The sequence below is a fragment of the Siniperca chuatsi genome, linkage group LG22 (assembly GCF_020085105.1).
Source record: "Siniperca chuatsi isolate FFG_IHB_CAS linkage group LG22, ASM2008510v1, whole genome shotgun sequence".
NCBI lineage: Eukaryota > Metazoa > Chordata > Actinopteri > Centrarchiformes > Sinipercidae > Siniperca > Siniperca chuatsi.
The window spans coordinates 16,352,237-16,379,525 of record NC_058063.1 but is presented as its reverse complement, the minus strand read 5'-3'; the positions used below and the strand labels follow the sequence as shown (position 1 = coordinate 16,379,525).

The 27,289-nt window shown below is 38.3% G+C and overlaps 3 protein-coding genes across 4 annotated transcripts in view; 1 reads left to right on the top strand and 2 right to left on the bottom strand.

Moving 5' to 3' along the window:
* LOC122870685 (obscurin-like) overlaps positions 1–27,289 on the bottom strand; it is a 103,636-nt gene that overhangs the window by 47,389 nt on the left and 28,958 nt on the right. The window contains exons 7-8 of the mRNA XM_044185047.1: positions 21,125–21,403; positions 20,704–20,973 (exon numbers count right to left, since the gene is read on the bottom strand). Coding sequence (XP_044040982.1) covers positions 20,704–20,973; positions 21,125–21,403 — 549 coding nt within the window. The remainder of the gene's footprint in view (positions 1–20,703; positions 20,974–21,124; positions 21,404–27,289) is intronic.
* On the top strand, positions 1,668–10,731 carry LOC122869780 (Fc receptor-like protein 5). Of its 2 annotated transcripts, XM_044183083.1 has the most exons (12): positions 1,677–1,918; positions 2,074–2,103; positions 2,317–2,580; positions 2,802–3,101; positions 4,623–4,889; positions 6,901–7,164; positions 7,909–8,016; positions 8,178–8,193; positions 8,304–8,401; positions 8,591–8,641; positions 8,734–8,799; positions 8,963–10,731. In XM_044183083.1, exons 1-12 carry the CDS (start codon positions 1,882–1,884, stop codon positions 8,968–8,970), a joined length of 1,509 nt encoding a protein of 502 aa, XP_044039018.1. In that variant the 5' UTR covers positions 1,677–1,881; the 3' UTR covers positions 8,971–10,731. The 2 variants fall into 2 exon arrangements, with proteins under 2 accessions (XP_044039019.1, XP_044039018.1); XM_044183084.1 differs by lacking the exon at positions 8,178–8,193 and having other exon boundaries at positions 1,668–1,918.
* On the bottom strand, positions 11,327–20,697 carry LOC122869781 (Fc receptor-like protein 5). The gene is made up of 10 exons (XM_044183085.1): positions 19,667–20,697; positions 19,092–19,370; positions 18,680–18,952; positions 18,207–18,506; positions 15,135–15,377; positions 14,566–14,679; positions 14,222–14,319; positions 14,040–14,090; positions 13,075–13,125; positions 11,327–11,714 (listed from the first exon to the last, which is right to left on the bottom strand). The coding sequence occupies exons 1-10, from the start codon at positions 19,932–19,934 to the stop codon at positions 11,670–11,672; spliced, it is 1,722 nt and encodes a 573-aa protein (XP_044039020.1). The 5' UTR covers positions 19,935–20,697; the 3' UTR covers positions 11,327–11,669.

The following is a 27,289-nucleotide window of genomic DNA, read 5'->3' as shown; positions in this document are numbered from 1 at the left end:
CACCAGAGCTGATGTGTGTCAAACAGTATGCTGTCTATCCAAACCAATCCAAACCATTAAAATATCAGATTTAAGGCCAATAAGTGTGAAGTAATAATTAAATACAAAGCAGAAACAGCATTTGTATTTTCTGCTTTTGAATTAGGTGGGCATACGTTTTAAAGGGTTAGGCAGTGAGATAAAATATCTTGGTCATTATGTTACAGATGAGTTATTGAGTGAAATATTTATTTTCAATATCACAAATTATACTCAAAGTAACTCACTTACGTAAATTTCACATGTGTTCAGCTGATTAAAAGTTACTGTACGCTGTACTGTATGTTGGCATTCATGATATAATCTGACAGGATCATGGTAAGTGACTGGAAGTCTCTGCATACTACTTGTTTTTACACCTACATGACAGGTATTATGGATGCCAACATTTTATTAAGCCTCTCCTCTTGTCTCTCTCTCCCTCTATGTGTTTGTTTCTTTTCTCCTACCTCTGTGAATGATGTGTTTGTGTATTTGTGCAGTCTGTCCTCTTTCCAGGTCTTCATGGTGGAGAGGAGGTTGTGTGGCTCAGGTCATCGCCTGCCGGCACCTGGAATTTGCTCGATGTTGTCCCGGATCCAGATTCTTCTTATATGTTTACAATCTATCTATAATTTTGTAATCCTGAGTGTCCATACTGTAATTTTACTGTGTTGATCGACATCTATTGCATGTCTGTCCGTCCTGGGAGAGGGATCCCTCCTCTGCTGCTCTTCCTGAGGTTTCTACCATTTATTCCCTGTTAAAGGGTTTTGGGGAGTTTTCCCTTATCCAATGCGAGGGTCTATGGACAGAGCTTGTCGTATGCTGTACATATTTTAAAGCCCCTTGAGGCAAATTAGGGATATTATATATAAATATAAATAAAAATTACTTGACTGACATACTGTATGTAGCACATAGGACAGGTGTCTCAAATCCCTGAGTTAACAGGTCAATCAACAGTGACACAAACAGAGTCCATAAGGAGGACTCTGGACCTTCAAAGTCACCATGTCCACATTCCAGGGACCAGCATCGTTGGCATCCAGTGTTTTTCTACTTTGTGATTTTACTCATTGTTTAATTTGTATGTCCTGGATCTTGGAATGTGGATGTTTTGATGTAGGAGGCCTCTCTTGGTTATGGATGACTTCTTGATGGATTTCTGTTTCTGTGTTCATGCTGATTGTGCTGTGAACTCAGTGATCTGAGACACCTTTTCTATACACTATGTAGTCGGATGATTGCCAGCTTTTATTCTGAAGAAGGCAAAGGTTGACCCACAGAATTTAAAACTAAAAGATGCATCAGAGTTCTGAGTGTGCGGCTTTCTCCACTCGTCTTTGATATCTACCTGTGGGCAGCACCTTACTAGAGGAAGTGTGTGTTTTCATTCAGACAATACGATTCAACCACTAAATAAAATGTCTAAGTTTTGACAACATTTCATATCACATTCACTATGGAGAGTGTTAGAGACACATACAGGATGTTCTGTGCATGCATACAAAGATCACATGACACACATCACAATACAGGCACTGTGGCTGCAAGAGCAGTGGGCATATAAAATATTACATGCACAACTAAACACAACATAAAGTGTTACAGGAAAATATGTTTAGGAGATGATATGATTCATTTCAGTGGTCTCATGTCTCATATATGTGCCAAAAATATGCTGCGGTCAAACCGTCTAGTTGTGTGAGCTTTGTGTAAAAGGGAAGGAAGCACAGACTCTAAACTTAGAAGATGAAGTAGTTTGAGAAAAATTCCAATCTGATGCTACAACTTCAAACTTTCTCTTAACACAAAGTAGAAGGATTTTTCAGAAGCAGAGTGTCAGTGCTGGATGTGACGATGGGACACACTTTGCTCTGTGTGCTGGGGGTTTTCTGTGAGTACATCACTGACTTTCTCTGATTAACTCCTAGTTGGAATTGAAAAAACTTCAGTTGTTTTTAAATATCTGAGGTTGTTATATATTTGATAGTTTCTGTTAGTTTGATGTTTCTGATGAAGTTTCAAACTTTATTTTAATGCTGAACATAGGCCTACTCCTCTACCGTGGACATGCTCAAGGTAATTTTACAAGTTTCTTTCTTTTTATATATTCACTCGAGATGAATCTCCACCTACTGGATTACTCTTCAACACATTATTTTCCTTTTGCTCAAAGTTTGTTTAATTTCACTGGTTTCTAGATTCTCTAGATGGTTACAGATTTAGATTAAGGATAAAAAACATTGTTTATTTCACCATTTATTATTTTAATATTTATGGCTTCTTGAGCAGTCACAAACAGAGCTGTTGTGACTCTGCAACCCAACTGGCCTGAGATATACTATGGGGAGACGATCACTCTGAGATGTGAAATTGAGGATGGAGGAGACACTGAGTGGACGACTCCCAGCTCATACACACCTCAAAAACAGAATGAATACATGATTGGATTTGCTTGGTCATCATACAGTGGAGACTACAGGTGTAAGGTTAGAATGAAAAGTGGAAAGTCTTCAACAGAGTGGAGTGATGCTTTCACATTGACGCTATCTTACAGTAAGTCATATGTCATCAGTCATCATTTTATTTTGATAAATGTAAAAAACACATTTTTTAATTGTTATTTTGGTTACTATATTTTAAGACAGTGCACCTTCACATTTGTATTGTATATTTGGAGAGATATTGAGAAAATCTGTAGGATACAAGCAGTGCATTTAATTCATCAACGATACATCATTACATGTTTTCATTCTGGGAAACTCTCTTTTCAACAGAACCCCAGCCTGTCCTCACTGTGTCTCCGTCATGGCTGAGTCCTGCAGACTCAGTGACTCTGAACTGCAGTGTTAAACATCCCTCTGCAGGATGGACGTTCTACTGGTATAAGGCTGTTCCCAAACTAGCAGACAACTCCTACAGCGATGAGCTGCTACCTGGCAGCAGCAGTGGGACTGAACAGGATTCCTACATTGTTCATGGACAGACACACACAGCAGGATATAAGTGCAGAGCTGGAAGAGGAGACCGAGTGTATTACACTCAATATAGCAAACCTAAGATCGTCTGGTCTGGAGGTAGGTTTGTTTTGACTTTTCTATGCTCGCACAATGAAAGAAATGTACTTATTGTGGTGACCCTATGGCCTTATCAAATCAAATGTTCCGTTTAACAAACTTTTCTCTAAAGCAAAACGGTGTTGTTTGATTCTTCTGCTAGACTGGATTGAATTAACATGAGCGAGTCTGCTGACCCCCTTTTCATCCTGACACATAATTTCTTGTGCACATTTGTTCAAACCTTTGACTTGGGAAATCCATTTAATTAGATGCCATAAATGCTTTTTAAAACGGCTTTAACTTTTTTTTTCAGTTGGGAAGATGTCTTACGGTTGTATTTCATCTTATGAATAATTTATTTCTATTAGTTAATGTACCCCTCCACTCAAAAGCGTGTTTTTCTTATGTTTAAGTCCCCTAAAATATCGGCCCTTGACTTTACTGACTTGTATCTGTGCAAAGTTTGTCACTAGAGATGTTTTCACATTCTTCTACTTAAGGGGGAGATGTCTGTACACTTCCCTAAAATCTGAGATTCAAACTTACTGATTTGGGATGTCACAAATTCAAAAGCCAATCCCAATGCCACCAGCAAAGGAACCTGAAACCTCCAGCACACAGCGGACTTGTCAGTACAGAGAGTGAGAGTTGGCATTAAGTTAGCGTGTGCTTTTGGATGTAAACCGGACCCTGGAGCTTGATTCCACTATCTACCAATGTTACATAATAACAATGTGAACACACTGTAACATCGCAGCAGATAACGCTGTGTCAGCCACGGCCAGATACAAGCTAACAAGCTAACAAACAACATAAACAAATAAAAGATGCTAAATACACTTACCATTCTGATACGTCTGCAAGTCGCCGATTTTGGTGCACAGCAGACTCCTAATATGAGTCTGACTGAGGCTCAGACATGTATGACTGAATCTCGGTCAACCTAACACGCAGCATTGGTGGGCGGGGCATTCACAGATCCAGAATTTCTCAATGAGGGAGAAAGAGTAGATGTGCTTCTGGAAAATAAACAAATACATTTATTTGAATATGTACTTTAATATAAGGTATATGCACTGGTATATCGTTTTTGTTTTTCTTCTTTCCTTCCATTCATTCCTTCCTTAATTTTCCTTTCCCTTTCTTACTTCCTTCTGTCTATGTTTTCTTGTTTCCTTCTCTCTTTTCCCCAAACCTTTAAATGCAGGACTTTTAGTTGTAATGGGGTATTTGTCTATTTTGGTATTGCTTTCTTCTTCCTGTCTCCTTTTCTGGGATTCAAGTGGAAGTTATGTCCAGCGAACAGTAATGCAATGTATGCACCTTTGCATTACTGCCTTCTGTGAGCTGCAGATTCCTCTGCAGTTTGCATACATGTATCATATCACTGCTGCGCTAATGGCATAAATGTGCACTGTGTTAGACTGTTGTGCAATTCAGAAGCCTCAACAATGAAAATAAACCTTAAGGTTTATTTCCATTGTGGTCTTCTTAATCTTAATTTTCTTATGCTTTGTTTCATTATGTGTTGTTTTTCAGATTTCCATTTAGCACCGTCTCTCACAGTGAGTCCTGACAGAGTGCAGCACTTCATCAATGACTCTGTGACACTGAGCTGTGAGGGAAACTCTACTAAGTGGAGAATTAGCAGGTTTTCTAAATCCGGCAACCTGACAGACTGTTCTTCCTGGGGAACAATGACTGGATCCACATGCAACACCCATTTGTCACAGTACATTGATGGCGTGTACTGGTGTGAGTCTGAAACAGGACAGTTCAGCAATGCAGTCAACATCACTGGACAGTGTGAGTTTTAATCACATTTTTTTGTATTGGAATTATTTCAGTAGGCCTACTCCATTATATAGTTTGGGAATTTGTAGATGACTAACATTAACCAAACAAATTTATTCTACATCCTGTAGACTCAGCCTAAATGTCCAGTCTATGTTTTGAAAATGTAACGCCAGTCCTTATCAGTAATATCGAATAGTGAATAGTGTTTTTATTAGTATTAGTGCAGACCATAGACTGTACATATAGATGGACAACGCGTTTTCACTCCCACTGTACAGAAATAAAGATAAAATATCCCGGATACGGGAGCTGCCATCTTGCGCTTTTGATGTCATTTAGAGCCAGAGTCTGCGCAGTAGTGATCGGAGTTGGAGCCGCGATATCGAGGTCCCGCCCATACACCCGGCCGACTCAATCGCGAGCCGGCCTCAGCTGTCAATCATGACGTGTAACCCCCTTATGTGTTAAATTAACACTTGAACATACATCAACATAATAAGAACTACCTAAAATGACAGAAACCATCTTTGGGAATCATTTATTTGACATGTACTTTAGTTTTTTGTTTGGCTCATGTCCAATCCGCTCACATGGAGTGGGCGGGGTTTATGATCTATACTGCAGCCAGCCACCAGGGGGCGATCCAGATGTTTTGGTTTCACTATCGGGGAGCTGTCATGTTGTCTATCTTTATATACTGTCTATGGTGCAGACCGATCAAAAATACGGCCGTATAGGACATCTGCCAAGCAGCTTATTACGACCGACTCCTATTTACGTTTATTGTTAGGCAGTGACCTATAATGGAAGTCAGGTGAGGTAGTATGAAGAGCGTCCATGTATTTTAACTTACGTTAAGTCACGTGAATTACGAACGTAACTTCACTTACGTAACTAGCATACTTATTTAACCCAAACCATGATCCTTTCCTAAACCTAACCAAGCGGTTTTGGTGCCTAAACCTAACCAAACTGCGACCGTTTCACAACGTTAACCGTGTGTTTATTATTGTTACCATGACGACCAAGGTGGTACTCAACAACAACTGATACAACGGTTATTTGTCATTTTGGGAGTCATTTCTGTCCCACCTATTCTGTCATTTAAGTATGAGGACATGTCTAGCATTAGTGGCTTCATTCACTTCCGTTGTAAACAAAACAAGTTGCCCTAAAACTTTTACAAGAAAAAAAAATCTTCTTTTCAAAATGAGTTAAACTTGATGTCTCTTTTAACAAAGCATTAAACAAACTCAACAGCTTTAGTTCATTCAAGTGTTATTTGTCAATATTATCCAATAAATCTCATATGATTTCATTGCTCACTCACATCTTTATGACAATCGCCACCCACCATTTATTTTATACTTGGGGTAGCTGTAGAGCTATTTGGCGTTAGCTTGGCTCCTCAGCTACACCTGCAATAAAAATAAACAGATCTTGCCTCAGTAGACCCTCTGTAGCACACTGCCACAAAGTTCACATTGGCTGCCAACAAATATAATTGTTCTTAATGTGTGAATATATTCAACATTTAATATAGCCGTAATTTTAACCATGTACATCACCAAGTGCCACATTTTCCATCATTCAGTTTGAAATTAGAACATAGTAACATTTGATGAAGGTTGGCTGCTCAGGTAAATTGGCATTTACTGTATGTAATTAAACGGTCAATATTTGTGCAATAAAACTCCACATCTCCAATCACCAGCAGCTGAAATAAAAGGCCTGGTTTAAGGGGATCTGCACGAGTGAAGTTGAAACAAGAACTACAACCTTTTTGCTGTTTTGTTGATTTTTAGATACCTGCTATACACGATAGTTACATTTACAGTAAGACACGTTCAAGTTTCTACATACACAAGCCAAATGTCAGGTATTTGTTCAGCTACTGTATTAATCCGTAAAATAAATGTCAAAATATTTAATAAGTTATTCTCATCATTGATCGTCAACTTGTTCAACCTGCACCAGCTGATCTCTGACCAAAACGTCCTATTCTTTGATCTTTTTACAGACGATGATACGATCCTGGTGAGCCCTGTCCATCCTGTGGCTGAGAGAGATTATGTTACTCTTGGCTGCAAGTTGAGGACAGAAAATGTTCTTTCTAATGTGGATTTCTATAAAAATGGCAAACTCATCCAAAATGATACCAGAAGGGAGCTGACTATCCCTGCAGTGTCAAAGTCAGATGAAGGCTTTTATAAATGTGAAGGAAAATATTCACTACAAGGATGGCGGAGTCGGACGTCACCAGAGAGTTGGATGTCAGTAGAATGTGAGTGTGATTAAAACAGTTTCTGCTGAATTTTTTTGTAAGCTGTGTTACAGTCTGAGAATTAGAAGTTGGATAGTTTCAGCAGATTTAACTTATTAGTTTGTGTAAGAGAATTGTTTTCTACATTAGGGTATGCACTAATGAAACTTAAGTACTGAAGTACAAAAGTAAATACATGATTAGCAGTGAAAGATATATTACTTTACAGAGCAATCAGAAAGTACTCAGACCCTTTCACTTTTTTCACATTTTGTTATGTTGCAGCCTTATGCTAAAATTATTTAAATTAATTTTTCCCCTCATCAATCTACATTCAATACCCATAATGACAAAGCAAAAACAGAATTTTAGAAATGTTTGCAAATTTATTAAAAAGAAAAAACTGAAATTTCACATTGACATAAGTATTCAGACCCTTAACTCAGTAGTTAAAGCACCTTTGGCAGCAATTACAGCCTCAAGTCTGTTTAAACTACTGGTTTACACCTGTGCACTTATGTGATAGTTAGCTACATTCCACAAAACATCAGTACACATGTTAAAAAATGGTCCTTCCTCACTATAGCCTTACTAGAATTGATCACAAAAGTCACACAATGTTGTCGATGATGTTTTTGCTCTATATTTTTCCATATCACTGATCTGCTTTCAGTCATGCTGCCCACTAGACCCTGGACTTGGGTCCCCTCTTGTATAATCCTCTCATAGACAAAGTTAATGAATACTGATTCTTTCTTATTGCAGCATCCAGCTCTCCATATCCTCCATTTCAGATCGTTGGGCTGGTTATTGGTATCTTACTGATTGTTCTCCTGCCACTGCTGCTGCTGTGTTGGTACAAAAAGTCAAAGGGTGAGATCTTTTCCTGTTTATTTTAGATACATTACTCTGTGCTAATTAAAAATCACTGAGGAATTCTGATGCCATGACATGGAGCAGTGTTTCAGTTTGCAAAACAAAATCATGAAACGTAATAATTACTATTAAAAATTACTATTATTTCTTTTTCACAGATACATGTTGTCACAGGTTGGTACAACACTCTTTTCCCATCTTAAACATACCTTATTAAAATTTTTTTACCTTTACTACTTTTTACATATTACTACTTATGTACATTTTGCTACTTCATGTTTCAGGCTCATCCAGTCTCAGAGAACCAATCAGAGCTCTGCTACAGTCCAAACTGTCAACCAAGATGAAAATCAGCAGCAAGTATACTCCTCTCTTCTCCATGGTCAGTCTTCCATCTAATCTTGGATTACTTTCACAGCTATTTCTAACAATCTTCTATATTTATATCCAGTTATTATATTTATAACAATAACAGCATTCCCTGTGCTGCAGATTTAACACTGTTAAACTAAATCAAGTACTACGATATCATTGACATGAAGTGACTAATTTTATTTTTACTGACCTGTAGGTGATGTTTGTGTCTATGAAACAATCAGTGGCTCTGGAAACACTGGAAGTGGTATTGTATAAACTCTGATTCATGCAGAGCAGCCTAAAATGATTTTAACTGAGTGATAAAATTTCAAGCCAGTAAAAACTTTCTAATTTCAGGTGAACAAGCAGATGCATACATAAATGTCACATCTCAGATTCAGCTCCAAGGTCTTGGAAAGAAGAGTGAGTACACAAAATATTAAACATCAAAATTAAATTAATTTATTGTTAATTCAACCAGCAGTCCCCAAATGTTACAAATATTACATAGCCAAAAGTGTGTGGACAGCTGAATATCACACCCACACGGGTGTGATTTTTCAGTTGTATTTATTGTGATTTCCAGGTCCATAAAGAGAAGTGCATCATCAACAAAATAAGAGAAGTGTGGACAACTACATGAAAAACAACATTCATGTTTAAACAGTGTTGACAGCATTCATACAACTGCTGCCATCCAAACATCAGACACACAGTATTTTGCGCAGTTTGATAGCAGATCATATGAAATAATTACAATTATGTTATGTTGGATTTACTTCCCTGTTGATTTCTGCTAAATTTGTAGCAATGTAGTAATATTTTAGTTTAGATGGCATAGGACTATATATGTGTCCTTTCATGTCAGAGTTTGGTAGGGTGGTTTGTTATCTCCAGTCTTGTTAAACTTATAGATAACTTGTCTTGGCAGTTGAATGTTTGTAACTTAGGTTGTATTCTTGGTAATCTCATAATTAATGGGTATATGTTATGGGAAATAACTTAATGTATTACATTTAATACTGTATTTACAAGAAGGCATACATAATTAAGAATTGGTCGTGGACAGCGTGTCACGTTTTTAAAGTTTCCCCTAACTCAACAACTCACAAAACTGCATGATTTTTTAAGGGAATCTTGAGATTTTTTTTCTCTGGGCAACATAGGAGAATATTGTGGTTACTGTTTACTGTATTTGGAAAATTTGACATAGTTACCATCAATAAAATTTTGTCTTCTTTTAAAAATTGCATTGTGTAAGTGGTGAAATCAGTTGAAACAGACATCTGCTGCTTATCTTGGCAGGTAAGACACACTTTAGATTGTGGCCCTGCTTCCTTTTTTGTACTCTCTCATAGTCTGCTACTTACTGAGCCCAAACACATCATTAGCATTAGAATGCACTTCTTATAAGTTATATATAAATATATATAAGCTTATTTCATGGTCTTGATACATCTGCCATAAAAAACCTGTCAGAACCATGGACAGCTCCAGGAGGGGCGGGAGAGAAAGAGAGAGAGAGCTTCCTCTCTTGGTGCACCAAGTATTCTTAAATAAGAGATTAATTTCTTCACAAAGCAGCATCATATTTCCAAAAATCTTTTGGACTTCAGATGGCTACTACTGTAGTACAGTAATACTACTGTATCATTAATTATAGACTGTGATTTAGAATACAACTACCTCTGGGGCCAGTTGAGGAAAAAATTTGGAAATTAAACAGATAAATAAATATATTTCACAATCTGTAAGATCATGATAAGACAAGACATGTTGTCTTATCATATGTTTTTAACGGGTTTGACGCTGAAACACATTATGTAAGTAGTGACATAACAAATATGTAGAGACTTTTCAAATTCAAGTAATATATTTACATTCATGTAACCTGTTGCTCCATAGCCTAATATGACTGGATTAACATATAATACTGTGGATGTTTCTTGGATGTAGTTCAAGACAGAAAACATGTGGAAGGTTACAGAATTCATCTCTAAGCCAGTTATTGTACTACAGTATGATTTTAAAAGGCCACTTTAATAATTTCCAACCTGAAACTTATTATTTGACAGTAATGTAGGGCGGGCATGTGGAAATGTGATGCATTCCTACTGCGTACTGTTACCTCTCTTTGACCTCTACCCCATGACATACCACAAGTCATTGCTACTCATAAAACAAGGGCCATAAGTCCCTCTGCCATAAAAGCATCTCCCTGCTCACTGGTCACATCTCAGCTCTTGCACCTCTACATTCTTTCTGTCTTCGAAAGCATGACTTTACCGGATCACCAAAGTCAGAGGAAAAATTATAAAACCAATTAAACTGGATGTGTAAAAAAAAAGAAAAAAATAGCGTAAAAGCAATTAGAAACACTGCTGACAGCTTGCTGCTAATTATTGATGCATAAAATGGTCAACCAAACTTTTAAAAACACAAAACATACTAAATCCATCCAGGTGAAAATAACAAATATACAGTAACTATCAAACCAGTTTTAAAAAGACAGAGGAAAACGTGTACATGTAATAGGATATGTTGTTCGATAGCATATAAATACATTACATATTGTTGATGTCCATCCTGGATTTCTCTTGTAACACTGAAAAAGATGCTGACTTTAAAGCTGCACTATCACCTGGTTACTAAAGCTCAAATTTACTGTATCAAAATGTCACCTGTTGCTGCTTTTTGGAACAGCTTGTGTTCAAAGTTTCCTCCAAAAATTGAAGAATAAATGACAAAAATAACTGTAAAAAATGAAAAATAATAATGAAGTGCATAAAGACTAAATGGGAATACACCTCAGCAGTCTTGTGCTTTGTGCTAAAAGAGAGTAATTAAATCCATATGACTTTTATATAATCTTCTAATAAATGAACTGTACAAAATGTCAATCATTTTCTTGGTCGATACAGCTCTCTTTTTACGGACCTAGAAGAAAACAAAAAAAATTTAAAAAAAATAATCTGATGCCCTTGTGTTTTTTCTGACTGTACAGTAGCGTGTAAGACAAAATGGAGAAGGTGGAGAGGGAATTTCCACATACAGTCTATTTCATAATCTGCAACAGCATGACCAGAGAGTAAAACCATTCAGTTTTGAGCCATGTCTGTGAGATGGAAACGTATTGGAAACAAATGACACACAACATACAATAACACATAGGCCTGCTGCATATGAAACTGACAAACTTAGAAACAGACCTTAAACTGTGTAATGACATGACACATTTCAATCCAAACTTTGAGCATGACTGTTGTAACTGACTGTAGCTGCAGTTCCCATCTTCACATCAGAGTAAACAGAGCTCTCCTCTGGTTCATGATGCTTCTCTGTTAAGATAATCACATGAATCCATAAAGGAAAAAAATTCATCAGTACTTTTCTTTTTGGCACTTCAGGCCAAAATATCTATAAACTATTTTCTATTTATTGTATGTATTTGGAGTACTCTTCCCAGTGTTCTTAGGTTCAATCGAAGAATATGTGACATCCTGAGATTCATCTGCATCTTAAATACACATATTCTTTAGTTACAGTATTTTATATCACTTGTAATCAGTCCCCTTAAACCACGCTGTTGTTACATTTCTAGCTACCACTGCAAAAACTCTATTTCTATTTAAGTGAGAAAATCTTATATTTAGATTTCAAATCTAGTCTGACTTGTTTTGAATATGGATTGAATTATCTAGTGCTGACTATGAAAGGCTGTTTGACTTCATTCAAGTAAATATCACTTGCTTCATCTTAATTAATAATTGTATGTTAATTGGTGTTATGTTTAGCTAGATACAAGGGACATATGTGTTACAGGACGTCCAATATGCTTTGACACTTATTTTAAGGTCTGAAGTTTAAAGACAAAACATCTTATTTCAAGGTTTAGTCTTTTGGCTTGTATGACGGTATATTCTCAACTTTATCTTCGGACAAAACATCTTATTTCAAATTTTAGACTTTTGTTCGAGTTCATTTTTTTCAACCTGTCACATTCCATTGACAACAATAGTGCTTCAGATGGTTTACATCCCATTTAAAACAATACAAACCTATAGTCTCAGAATAATCATTAGACCTAACACCCTTCTCTGATGAAAATAATATAAACCAGAATAGCACATATCGTACATCTACAGCAATGATTACACGTACCGGGCACAGACAAAATGATGTAGATATTTCATGAAAAAGGAATAACTTTAAAATAAATCCATCCTTATTGGTCAAATATGTCAACCTCATGGTGGCGCTAGAGGAAAAGCCAGTGAATCACCAAAGTTTTCAGAGACATCTTCTTTGGAACATACTAAATTTCATGGCAGTCCAATACTTGATGAGATATTTCAGTCTGGAGCAAAGTGGTGGACCCTCTAATCGACATTGCCATGGATACAGTCACAGCACTAGCAGTCAGTTGGCTTGGTGGCTCAATCATTAGCACACACGTCTCCCAACTTGAAGACATACAGGTATTCCCTGTGTGAAGTTTTTTATCTAGAATCAAGGATAGCCCTAATCTTATTTAAGTAGCCTAATGTGATCTTGTTTTAAGACTTTAATAGCTGGACATCCTGACTAATTTGAAGTGCACTGGCAGTCAAATGTGTTTACTTTAAGCAAAAGAAAGCTCATATCTAAAACGTTTTACTGATGATTTGTGATATGTGAATAAAAAGGTGTATACTGTACCGTTTTCAGTGTCTTCAGAGCCTTTGATTGTTTCATAGAGACAAGTATCATCTACAGAGCAGTGAAGATCAAGCCAAGGTTAGATTAATCAATTTAATTGCATGATACTAATTGTAATGTGGTGGCCAGAATTTCAACTTGACATTTTCCTGTGATTGGGGTTGATGCATAGCATAAGAGTGATTAGGGGATGTTGGCTTAGAAGTAAGGTCTCCCATCAATATAGAAATCTTGGAATGTTTCAGGTGTTTCCCTTTTGCTGCCCCACAATCTCTCTCAGCTGCTGAATGTTGCCTAAATTAATTGAACTGGCATACATTCGCTGGTCTCAATTGTTCCCACAAATTAATCTATCTATCGTTCACTCTTTCATCTGGTAAACAGTGGTCCTCATTCATTCATTAATTGTCTATTGCTGTATTCATTGCTTCATTTATCGTAGCATTTATTCAATCAATTGTATGTTCATTAGTTAATAGTTGTGTGTGTAGTTAGTAGTTTAATAAACATTTCATTAATAAAGACTTTGATGTGACGTGGTTTGTGTGTATGAAGTATTACGGCCACTGTTTACGAGCAAAGAACTTACACAACCTCCAGACTGATACTGAATTAATTACCAGACTATAGTTTCCCTTTTCTAAGGGTGATGGTGCCCTCCAGGTGCATTTAATGCAAGTTTAAGCAAAATTATGTTACTCTGTATAAATACTGATCATAAAGTTGAGTGCAATCACGTCATCTTTCATACAAATTAATTCATTTATGATACATAATTAAACATACTCTGATGTTGATAATGTGTCTTCAGAGGTATACTGTATATGTATAGGCCTACATACTGTAAATACTGTACATATATACACACATACATACATATAGGCTACGTATATACAGACATATGTACACACACATACTGTATATACACACACGTGTGTATGTTAATAAAAAGGTGTATACTGTACCGTTTTCAGTGTCTTCAGAGCCTTTGATTGTTTCATAGAGACAAGTATCACCTACAGAGCAGTGAAGATCAAGCCATGGTTAGATTAATCAATTTAATTGCATGATACTAATTAAACATCCCTTGTTGTAAAGAATATATATGTATATATTTGTATGTATCAAGATTAGTTTAAATACTTACCATGAAGAAGAGTGGAGTATTCAGCACGTTCAGCCTCATTCTGGTTGACCACGTGATTTGTGGCGGAGCCCCGATTGGTGCTGTCAGACTGGATTGGCCTACAACATGAAGCAAATACAATACATACAACAAGGAACAAGGAATGTGTTGTTGTGTTCAAAATGAGAGAAGAGAGTGTTGTACCAACCTGATGAAGCATGAATCTGTGAAAATGACGTTTGTTGTTATATGGTTTTGTATTGTAAGATGTTATACTGTTATTCTATGCCATGAGATCAGAATACATCTGTGTATTTGAATAATTAAAGCATAAAACATCTAATCATAGAAGAAGAAGGTCTCACCTTTGGACTGTCTACAGCGATACAAAAGGAGCAGAAGAATAATAAGAACGATTCCACAAACCAGCCCAACAATAAACGGCACAGGAAATGAAGAGCTTTCAGGCCTGGTCACTGCTATAAAAAATAATAAATAATAACTGTTAATTAACTTATATAGCACTTCTCTTAAACAGAATTTAAGTGCTTTAATAAAGATGAGTCATGTGCCAATTCCACACACACACTACAAAACACACACATAAATACAAACGTATAAACACATACATTTACAAATCCAGAGGTATAAACAACACACATGCACGTACAGAAACAATGAAGAGTCCTGTTTCAATGCCATGAATATCTTGATACACAAGTAAACACAGTACAATATATACATACACATGTCAGAGTGCAGTGTGAAATTAGCCATTCACAGTAAATCATGACTGTAACCACTGATGCAGACTTTCTCCAGCTCAGAAGGAAACATGCTTCAAATTCAGTTCAGTATTTGACCATGTTTCTTTCTCAGACAGAAACACAGTTTACATAAAAGAAAATGCAGCAAGCGTTTTAATCCTACTCACCCTTAACTGACATCCAACTCTGTGGTGACGTTTTTCCTGAGTGTTGACACTTGTAGAAGCCCTCATCTGACTTCGACACTGCAGAGATGTTTAGCTCCCTTCTGGTATCATTTTGAATGAGTTCGCCATTTCGATAGAAAAACACATCTGAAACTAATTCTTCCGTCCTCAACTTGCAGCTAAGACTAACAGAATCTCCCTCAGTCACAGGACGGACAGGGCTCACCAGGATAATATCTCCATCTGTAAAACAGTCAAAGAATATGAGGTTTCAGTCAGAGATCAGCTGGTGCAGAACTTCAGAATAAGTGGATGGAGAATGGTGAGAATAGATCACACATATTGTTTTAACGCTTATTTACTTTACAGAGTGATCATGAAATCTGACATTTTATCTTGTGTACATACAACTTATGTGTCTTACTGTATAAGTAATAATGATAATAATAAAACTTTATTTATAGAGCAGTTATCAAAACAAAGTACAAAGTGCTTCACAGAGAGAGAGGAATAAAATACCACAGTGAATGATAAAATACATTTTAAAAACTATAAAATAAAGAGACAGCTCAGGTACGATCAGGATATTCTTTCCGATAAAAATGCGTCTTGAAAAGAAACTGAGATCTAAGGTTGAAGAACACAGGTAGTTAAAAGAATTAACCAAATCGTTGGTGTTGGAGGAGTCATTGCCAGGAGAACTGAACAGTGTACAGAATTTTGAGGCACTATGCTCATTAAGGGCACGTGTGTACTCAGAGCGGGAGCATTCAGTACTAGCAGCCTGTAATTCACAGTTAAAAACAATGCATAGGTGATCAGATACAAACATGTCCCTGACTTCCACAGATGGTATTCTCAGACCCAGACTAAAGACTAGGTCTAAAGTGTGGCTATGGGAATGAGTTTGGTCAGACACATATTGTTGAAAGTTAAAAGAGTTAGTGATATTTAAAAAAAATCAGCAGCAAGGGCATTAGAGGAGTCATCAACATGAATATTAAAATCACCACAAAGAACAAATCTATTATATTTTAAAACAAGACTGGATAAAAAATTCAGGGAGTTCCGACAAGAAGGAGCCAGCTTAGATAAATAATAGCGAATATGACCAGGAGTGGGCCACCAAGTTTAAACATGAGCACTTCAAAGGAGGAAAAATCATTGCAAGCTATGAGGTTACATTGTAAATGCTTCCTATAGACAGTAACAAGGCCACCACCACGACCACAATCCCTAGGGCGGCTAAAGCAGTAATAATCTGGAGGGCACAATTCAGCCAGCTGACTGTGATCACCAGGACGTAACCAGGATTCAGTTAAAAACATGAAATCTAAAATCAGTAGAAGAGATCAAATCATTTCAAATAAACGTTTTGTTAGAGAGGGATCTTACATTGAGAAGAGCCATCTTAAAAAGTCTGTGCTGCTTCAGATTTGAGGTTGAGACTGGAGGTAGGGTTCTGGCCGGGTTCTTTATTAAGTTACTATTATTGCTGTGTCGGCTGTGTCTGTTTCATATTAAGGACCTATGCAAAATGACCACAGGGATTTTAAAACTAGCTCTAGAGGGATCCGGGCTCCAAACAGCAGCACTATGATCAGTCCACAAGGGAGAGGTAGTGACAGCAGAGGGTGCGAGGCTGTTTATGGAGGGCAGAGGAGAGAAAGAAGAGGAGCGAGGGGAGACAGGTATGGAAACCGTCAGCTACGTGAGGAGGACAGCACAGCGGGCTGCAGGTTAGCCGCCAGCATGCGACTACCTAACTTGTTTGGCTGAAGACCGTCTCGTGCAAACAAGGAAGAACGATCCCAGAATAAGTTGAAATTGTGAATAAAACCAACATCATGGGTGCTGCAGACAGACTGGAGACAGGTATGAAGGCTGAGGATCCTGCTAAAACGGACAGCTCCACGACCCAGTGTAGGAACTGGACCCGAAATAAAAGCATGCTTTCCACTGCTGTTGAGCAGGTCAAAGAGGCGATGAAGTCTGCTTTCGTCAGCTCAGACTGCTGACGGGCAGTGTCATTGGGGCCGACATGGACAGTACTTAAACGGTGACCTTTGACATAAAAACATAAGTACAGATCACCCATAAACCTACACAAATCTACCGTATACTGCATCCAGTCCTCATCACAGTAAGGTGAAGGAATGGTTTTCAGCCTAGGCAGGGGAGATATGTGATCTTTGGAAACAGAATGAGATTAAAGCTGGAGCTGTGATGATGTACATGGTTAAAAGACAATTTTATTAAATAATTAACTATGTTTATTAATTAAAAACAACTATATGTGGTGGTGGCAAGTATACATTTTAGGGAGAGGTTTACAGAATGGACTACCTCAGGGAAACACTTCTGGTTTGACTGCAGTCACAGATGAGTAGCCAGTCTGTAACATTACTAATGGCTACATATCTGTGCTGCATTGTCTCTCTATACACAGTCAGTGTTTTCCTCTTATTTGTCGGAGTGGTCTCAGCTCTCTAGATGTTTGTTTATCTTGTCCATTAACCTGCTGACGTCTTTGGTTTGTCATTTCCTGAATTTGACTGTTTTGTCTGTCTGTACGCCTACCTGACCGCTAACCAAGTGTCTTCTAACTATACATGTCCTGCCTGTTGTGTAAGTAAAAATATAAGTATAAGCAGTAAGATGAGCTTAAGTTTCCAAAGTAAAAGTACTCATTGCAATGAAGCGTAAAGTTTCAGCGAAAATCTCATCTCTCTCTTTTGGTGTCTTTCATGCTGTCAGATGAACTGAAAAAGGAAAAGAGTAAAAGGACAGAAGGAAACAAGGAAGTTCCCCCCAGTCCAGTATTTAAATCACACAGTAAGGTGGAAAGCAGAAAGTTTGGCTTGATGCTAGCGAGAGAGGAAAGATCATAAGGTCACCACAATCAATACATTTCTTCCATTGGCGGAGCATGAATGTACACAGCCAATTATTTGTCAGTATAAGCGTTAGTTTTAAAGATACTGTATGTTGGTCACAGACAGAAAGTGGATGAACCGAGGTGATGACATAACATCTGCTTCTTGACAGAAGGACAGACGGAAACAAACTGACCTCCAGACCAGACGAACTTTGGTTCACTGTACTGAGTGTAATACACTGGAGCTCCTCTTGCAGCTCTGCACTTATATCCTGCTGTGTGTGTCTGTCCATGAACAATGTAGGAATCCTGTTCAGTCCCACTGCTGTTGCCAGGTAGCAGCTCATCGCTGTAGGAGTTGTCTGCTAGTTTGGGAACAGCCTTATACCAGTAGAACGTCCATCCTGCAGAGGGATCTTTAACACTGCAGTTCAGAGTCACTGAGTCTGCAGGACTCAGCCATGATGGAGACACAGTGAGGACAGGCTGGGGTTCTGTTGAAAAGAGATTTTTCAGAGTAAAAACATGTAATGATAGTGGATCAAATGCATCCTGCCCAATCAGTACATACAAACTGGAAGATTTACTTTTAAAATATATATGAACCAAAACTACTTTTTAATGAGCTGTATAATATTCACTTTGAAAGAAATGTAATGTGACTTACTGTCTGATACTGTCACTGTGATGACATCACTCCACCTGGTTGAGGAATATGAGTCCCTTCTGCCCTTACACCTGTAGTCTCCACTGTGGGACTCAGTAGCTCTGCTGATCCTGTATTCACTGTTTGTTGGAGGTGTGTTTAATTTAGCTGGTGTCCATTCATACGTCCATTTAGTGTCTCTTCCTCCCTCGATCTCACATCTGACAGTGAAGGTCTCACCACTGAAGATCTGAGGCCAGATGGGTTGAAGGGTCACAATGGCCCTGTTGGGAACTGTTCGTGTTCAAGAATTCACATTAGAGATACAAAAATGACAAACGTTAAATCTACATTAAAACATAATGTCATTTAGCCATTTTATCAATCAATAATTACAAATACAAAATTTCAAAAAAACAAATGTCAAACTCACTCATTTTGTTGATTCTGATTGAATAACTGTACTCTGTGTAGTAAACTGGGTCTCCTCTTCCTCCTCTGCACCGGTAGAGTCCTCCCTGTGAGACTCTGATTTGTCCGTCTGAGAGGAAGACAGCATCTTGTGTGGGCAGGGGTTCAGAGGTTTTCTCTCCTCTGTACCAGAAGTATTTCCAACCAGATGATGATGGCTTCACAGAGCAGGTCAGGGTCACACTGCCCCCTGCTGGAAAATCTCTGACATCAGCTCTCAGTTCAGCCTTTGGTCTGTGTGCTGTTTAATTTAGAACATAGACATAAAAAAGGTCATTACTGTTCCTGTGAATTAACCCAGTTAAAATACATTCAGAAAATACTCATTTAATCACTGTGATCTGCACTATGACTCTTAATTTATTTTAATCTGTGAATAAATAAATATTTAAGTACATTAAGTACATTTCAAATGTACACTGAATGATCACTCCTCAAGCTGTTTTTACACAACCACAAAACACAATTCGTCACTGAGTTGGGTGGAAGTTCAAAATCACGACATTTTCTCTGTGAATTAAAAGCAGTCCAACTTACCCGACAGTGTCAGTGTGATCGGATCACTCCATTCTGTTGAATACAGTCCCATGTTGTGTTTACCCTGACACCTGTAGTTCCCACCACTGTAAACGGTAGCACTGATAACCCAAATTGAACTGAACTGAAGTGATAACCCCGTATTCACTGTGTTTTGGAAGTGTGAGCTGGTTGTTGTCCATTCATACTCCCACTCAGTGTAGCCTACTCCCGCAGGCGCCTCGGTCCTGACCGCATCGCTGTCGTGTAATACATCAGACCGGCACATACGGGTACTCCGCAGTTTGGGTTGCAGTTTTGACAGGTTTGTGGCCTATACATTCCTTTAGTAATAGACAAGCCTATGTTTTACAGACATTTCTAACAATGATGTTGTGAGCTTGCCTGAACCTGCGCGTCTGTGATGATAAATGAAGGCTGATCGGATCGGTCAGCCGTCACGCTCCTTCAGTCTTCCCCCGTCCCAAAACAGCGGCCAGACATTGCTTATCCGGACATTTACACATATTTGAATCACCAGGTAGCGTTAGGCTAAGTGTTGTCTGTAAATAACCAGCTGTATGATGTGGGCTGAGATGTAGTTGGAGACAACAGTCATGTTTACTGCTGCTGCTCTGCTGCAGCCATGACTGTCCAGCAGCCTCCCACTCAAGCTATAACGTTAGCCATCCATCAGCAGTAGGGCCTAACTGTCAGCAGCAGCATTTTACCACACTGACAGTTTCTGTTCATGTATCTTATGTGCCTCAATCTCACTGTGAAAGCTTTGTTTATTAGTACGGCTGTTTGTAGTTTCACTGTAGTTTCTCATGTTAACATTCATTCCTGTACATTTCCCTGTGGATGATTATATTTTAACAGCTGCAGGACTCTGATTACTGGCTCCTTTTCAGTTATTTTGTTCCCTCACTAAAAGAAAAACAGAATCTGTTGCTGTCTGACCTGAAGAGAGCTACATAATTGTTGAAGAAACAAGTGTTTTCTGTTGCCTTATTTAGATAACATTTCCATTATTGATGAAAGATGGCCCAACTTACATAAAACTGTCACTGTGATGACATCACTCCACTCTGTTGAGGAATATGAGTCCCTTCTGCCCTTACACCTGTAGTCTCCACTGTGGGATCCAGAAGCAAATCTAATCCTGTATTCATTTTGCGTTAAAGGTTTGTCTGAGATGGGTGTCGTCCATTCATACTCCCACTCAGTGTCTCCTCCGTCCTTGATCTCACATCTGACAGTGAACGTCTCGCCACTGAAGATCTGAGGCCAATTGGGTTGAAGGGTCACAATGGCCCTGTTGGGAACTGTTCGTGTTCAAGAATTCACAGTAGGGATACAAAAATGACAAAAGTTAAATCCACATTAAAACATAATGTCATTTAGCCATTTTATCAATCAATAATTACAAATACAAAATCATTTTAATTCTGTTTAGAAAACAAATGTCAAACTCACTCATTTTGTTTATACTGATTGCATCACTGTACTCTGTGTAGTAAACTGGGTCTCCTCTTCCTCCTCTGCACCAGTAGAGTCCTCCCTGTGAGACTCTGATTTGTCCATCTGAGAGGAAGTCAGCATCTTGTGTGGTCAGGGGTTCAGAGGTTTTCTCTCCTCTGTACCAGAAGTATTTCCAACCAGATGATGATGGCTTCACAGAGCAGGTCAGGGTCACACTGCCCCCTGCTGGAATGGCTCTCCTGTCAGCTCTCAGTTCAGCCTTTGGTCTGTGTGCTGTTTAATTTAGAACATAGAGACATAAAAAAGGTCATTACTGTTCCTGTGAATTAACCCAGTTAAAATACCTTCATGAAAATGAATACATAATGAATGTCATTCATTGCTGGTGGTGGTCATAAAACTAACTGTACCATGGCCACAGAAAAATACTCATTTAATCACTAGATATGCACTATGACTCTCTTTTTAATTTTAATCTGTGATTAAATAGATTTTTAAGTACATTTCCAATGTTCACTGAATGATCACTCCTCAAGCTGTTTTTACACACACACACACACACACACACACACACACACACACAAAACAACACACAATTAATCACTGTGTTGGGTGGAAGTTCAAAATCAATATATTTAGGAAGGACCAGAGCCGCCTCTATTTCCTGAGGAGGCTGAGGTCCTTCAACATCTGCCGGACAATGCTGAAGATGTTTTATGAGTCTGTGGTGGCCAGTGCTATCCTGTATGCTGTTGCATGCTGGGGCAGCAGGCTGAGGGTAGCGGACGCTAACAGACTCAACAAACTGATCCGTAAGGCCAGTGACATTGTGGGGGTGGAGCTGGACTCTCTGGCGGTGGTGTCAGAGAGGAGGATGCTGGCCAAACTACATGCCATCTTGGACAGTGTCTCCCGCCCACTCCATGACGTGCTGGTCAAACAAAGGAGTACTTTCAGCGGAAGACTCATTCCCCCAAAAAGCACCACAGAGCACCACAGGAAGTCATTCCTGCCTGTGGCAATCACATTCTTTAACTCCTCCCTCTAAGTGTTAGTCTATATGACCTTAAGTAACTAAACTGGACATTGGATCATTAAGATCACTGCAGTACTTGAAATAATTGCGCAATATACTGTGTTAATACTGCTGTGTAATATATTTTATTTTATACTTATACCCACTTGAATTAATTTATTATAGTGTATTATAACTTTTTTTGACAGTGTCAGTGTGATCGGATGAACTGCCATTCTCGGTGATCAATAAAATTTCTGATTCTGATATTTTTGTGAATTAAATGTGGTGAAACTTACCCGACAGTGTCAGTGATCGGATCACACCACTGTGAAAAAATTGTGTTTACTGATAACCTGTAGTTCCCACCACTGTAAATGGTGGCACTGATAACCTGATCACTTTGCTTTAGAAATCTGTCTGAGCTGGATGTCGTCCATTCATACTCCCACTCAGTGTCTCCTCCGTCCATGATCTCACATCTCAGAGTGATCGTCTCTCCATAGTATATCTCAGGCCAGTTGGGTTGCAGAGTGACAACAGCTCTGTTTGTGACTGTTCATGATCAAGAGGCCCCAAATGCAGACATTTTAAAAAGGTTAAACATCAAACATGTTTTTAGTGTTAGTCTTAATCATTATTCATAAATACACAATGTATTTTTTCAGCATTTTGTATTCCATATAATAATGCCAATTAGCCATTTTTTTCTTTACCGACTGCATCACTGTACTCTGTGTAGTAAACTGGGTCTCCTCTTCCTCCTCTGCACCAGTAGAGTCCTCCCTGTGAGACTCTGATTTGTCCATCTGAGAGGAAGACAGCATCTTGTGTGGTCAGGGGTTCAGAGGTTTTCTCTCCTCTGTACCAGAAGTATTTCCAACCAGATGATGATGGCTTCACAGAGCAGGTCAGGGTCACACTGCCCCCTGCTGGAATGTCTCTCCTGTCAGCTCTCAGTTCAGCCTTTGGTCTGTGTGCTGTTTAATTTAGAACAAAGACATAAAAAAGGTCATTACTGTTCCTGTGATTTAGTCCAATTTAAATAGTACAGCCCCCACAGGCAAGAAAATGTTGAGACTTAAACTTGCATTAAGTGATATTATTAATGTTAACACTGAGTTTAATTTATTCATACTGGTCACATACTAGTTCCTGTAAAGGACCTCTGTTGCATGTCATACCTCTCTCTCTTTTCCTGTGTTTCTTGTCTGTTTCTCTACTGTAACTATCCAGGAGCACAATTCACCACATTTGCAGCATGAGATACTTTCCTCACTTTGACACAGCGATCAAAACAAACACCATACTTGGGAGAGCCCTGTAGGAACTTGCTAATTTATCTGCAAGCAACAATCATTTGTGAAATGTGACACTGCCACCATTTGTGATCTGCCTGAATAACATAATGAAGCATTGTGTTGTATTTTGATTGTTTGATTAAAGATGCCGCATGAGTTGCTCATGCTTTCAGACTCTTTCTCACGTCCTGTTTTGCACAAACCTAAAAACTATGAATTCTTAAAATCAGTATATAAAATGTCAGTTGCATGATAACTTGCTGCTGCACTACTGAATGCTACATTTGTGCAGACCCTTTGGCAAAAACTTGTGTTAAAGTGTTGAAAAGCCATTTTTTGGAAGATAACTGTATAACACATACTATCTATTTATCCATTATCTGTACCCACTTATCCTTTGCAGGGTCACGGGAAGCTGGAGCCTATCCCAGCTCACACTGGGGGGGAGCAAGGGGACACCAGGACAGGTTGTCAGTCTGTCACCAGGCTGACACATAACACAGACAACCGTTCACACTAACACCTACAGGCAATGTAAACTAGCCAATTAGGAGATTAATCTAAACTAACTTAACCTGCGAGTTAACTCAACCAGTTGTCCAAAGGTGAGGTTCACACCCAGAACCTTCTTGCTGTGGGGAACAGTGTTAAACTGCAGCATTGTTCCTCCCTATAGGTTACTTGATATTCTTTGTTCATTCCTGTACATTTCCCTGTGAATGATTATATTTTAACAGCTGCAGGACTCTGATCACTGGCTCCTTTTTTAGTTAGTTTGCTCCCAAACTAAAAGAAAAACAGAATTGTTTACTGTCTGACCTGAAGAGAGCTATATAATTGTTGAAGAAACAAGTGTTTTCTGTTGCCTTATTTAGATAACATGTCCATCATGATGAAAGATGGTCCAACTTACATAAAACTGTCAATGTGATGACATCACTCCACTCTGTTGAGGAATATGAGTCCCTTCTGCCCTTACACCTGTAGTCTCCACTGTGGGACTCAGTAGCTCTGCTGATCCTGTATTCACTGTATGTTGGAGGTATGTTTAATTTGGCTGGTGTCCATTCATACGTCCATTTAGTGTCTCCTCCTCCCTCGATCTCACATTTGAGAGTGAACGTCTCACCACTGAAGATCTGAGGCCAGTTGGGTTGAAGGGTCACAACAACCCTGTTGGGAACTGTTAACATCAGAAATACCCAGTTAGGATACAAACAGGATTAAAAACTAATAAAAGTAATCGTTCTCCGCTATAACCCTTATGGTAATTATGTGAATGCATGTTGTTTTCTTCTGCAGCAAAATTTAAAACATCATACGATTACAGCTCGACAGCCATAACACAACAATTATAATGTTGCAAATTGTTTAAAAGAAACGACTCAAAGGCCAGTAAAGTGCCAAGCTGTGTTAATACCAGCAGCTGCTCAAAGGACAGAAGAGCTCACAGAGGGTCACAACAGTCTCCCAGAATACCAGAATACTAGTAGCCTTCACAGGATGCATTTAGTACATTTAGTACTGTTGACCCCAGCAATATGGAAGAACATTTTGTTGTAAGTCTTGTGTCTAATATGTAGTTTATCATGCAGGCTGGTTTCTGAAATTGTAAAAAATGGTTTCAGTAAAAAGGTCTATGAACAAGTCAGCACCTTTTTATTTAACATTAGGATTTAAAGTTTATGCAACTTAAAATCTATAGGTTACTTGATATTCTTTGTTCATTCCTGTACATTTCCCTGTGAATGATTATATTTTAACAGCTGCAGGACTCTGATCCATGGCTCCTTTTCAGTTAGTTTGTTCCCACACGAAAAGAAAAACAGAATTGTTTATTGTCTGACCTGAAGAGAGCTACATAACTGATGAAGAAGGAAGTGTTTTCTGTCGCATTATTTCGAAAATATTTTCTTTATGGATGAAAGACGGTCCAATTTACATCACTCCTCTCTGTTGAGGAATATGAGTCCCTTCTGCCCTTACACCTGTAGTCTCCACTGTGGGACTCAGTAGCTCTGCTGATCCTGAATTCACTGTATGTTGGAGGTCTGTTTAATTTGGCTGGTGTCCATTCATACGTCCATTTAGTGTCTCCACCTCCCTCAATCTCACATCTTTATCAAAGGATTTAAAGTTTACACTTATCTTAAAATCTTGATGAAATAAAAACCTGTTGCAATTTGGAATTAATAACATTGATTTTTGCCTTCCAGCACAATTTGTCATCAATAAATCTGTAAATCTGGAGAATTTCAACAATTTTTCCTCCTCAGCTCCCTTATGTAGTAATAGTGTTGTGTATCTTTTCCTTATGAACACTCGCTTCAAAAAAGATGATTTGCATCAGATACAAAAAGGATCAAATAGAGGAAATATGTTCATCTGACATCATTGACTTCCAAATTTTGAAACATATTTAACAAAACAATGTAGAAGCCATCCCACCTATTTAACATGTGGAATAAAAAAGACAAAGCCATTTCAGCTACTGTAGAACAACAAGTCCACAAATACTGCATTCAGCTGTCATGTGTTTTACCCGATTCCAGATGTTTAGAAATAAAACTGAGCAGCATTAAGGAAGCATCCTCAACTCCTCTATTGTGTCTGTACACAAAGCGAAGGAGGCCAAACAATTAGCCCATTGTTGCCATGACGAAGGATATAATATAATTTTATTATTAACAGATATTTTTCTTCTTTTCTCAGAGAAGTAGGAGGTACTGGGCTAACATCATTTATTCATAAGGGTTTGTCTTTTTCTTCTAACTAAAAATGGATTTCTTCCACTAACCCTGACTCCAGACACTTTCTGCATGTCAGCAGCCCCTTGAGTGGTGGCAGAGAGAGAGCAACACACTGCAGCTTAAGAAAGCACATGCAAAGAGACAGAACACAGTTTGACAACACAAGCACGGCTGCAAATACAGAAAATACAAGAAAATAGAGAAAGCTCGTACACAAAAACAGAACTAAGTTTCAATGCAAAACAAATGTCTCAGGGACACGCTGGCAGTCAGTAAAAGGCTGATGTCTCATGAACATTCAACATTAAGTTGAAGCTGCAGAAGTCACACTTAATTATTAATGATGTTTACTAAATAAGTACTTTTTCTTATTTCTGTAAAACAGCTCCATACTCACCTGCCCTGTTTGCTACATCACTGTAACAGTTAGAATAATATTGTTTTTGCAGGATAAATAGAGGATGGGTCAAATTTTAGTGTAGTCCTGTATTTGGCTTTCACAAAGAAGCATTATCAGATTATTTGTTGTGAAAGCCATCTATAATTTATAAGAATCTCTTGATGTGAACAGCTAAACTGTGCCCTTCTTTTTTTCTTCTCCTTCTCTGATGATGTTTGTGACAGTTGGTCATTTAAAGTAGATAAATCACTGCAGATTATAATGTGTCCTGAGCTTCATACCACATGCTTTCTGAGAGAGAAACTGTCAAAAAAACAAAAATTACAGCTTAAGCCTGTCGAGGTTTAAGGTTTTGGAACCTAAAAATAAGATTGACTTTATATTTACATTCATACAACATATAAACACAGTGCCAAACATGATGATCATATCAACGTGGCTCATAAATAATTAATATTGTTGCTGCTAAACGTGGTGGTAGTGACAAGAAATGCACAGAGTGACTTTATTACTCCTACATACAGACAGACAGGGCACACAGGCTCACTGAATGGTTTGATGAGTATGAAAATGATGTGAATCTTTAGTTATGGCCTTCACAGTAACCACATCTCACTCCAACTGAACATCTACAATAGAGTTCAGAGACTTGGAGAATCTATGCAAAGGAGCATTGAAGCTGTTCTGGGGGTT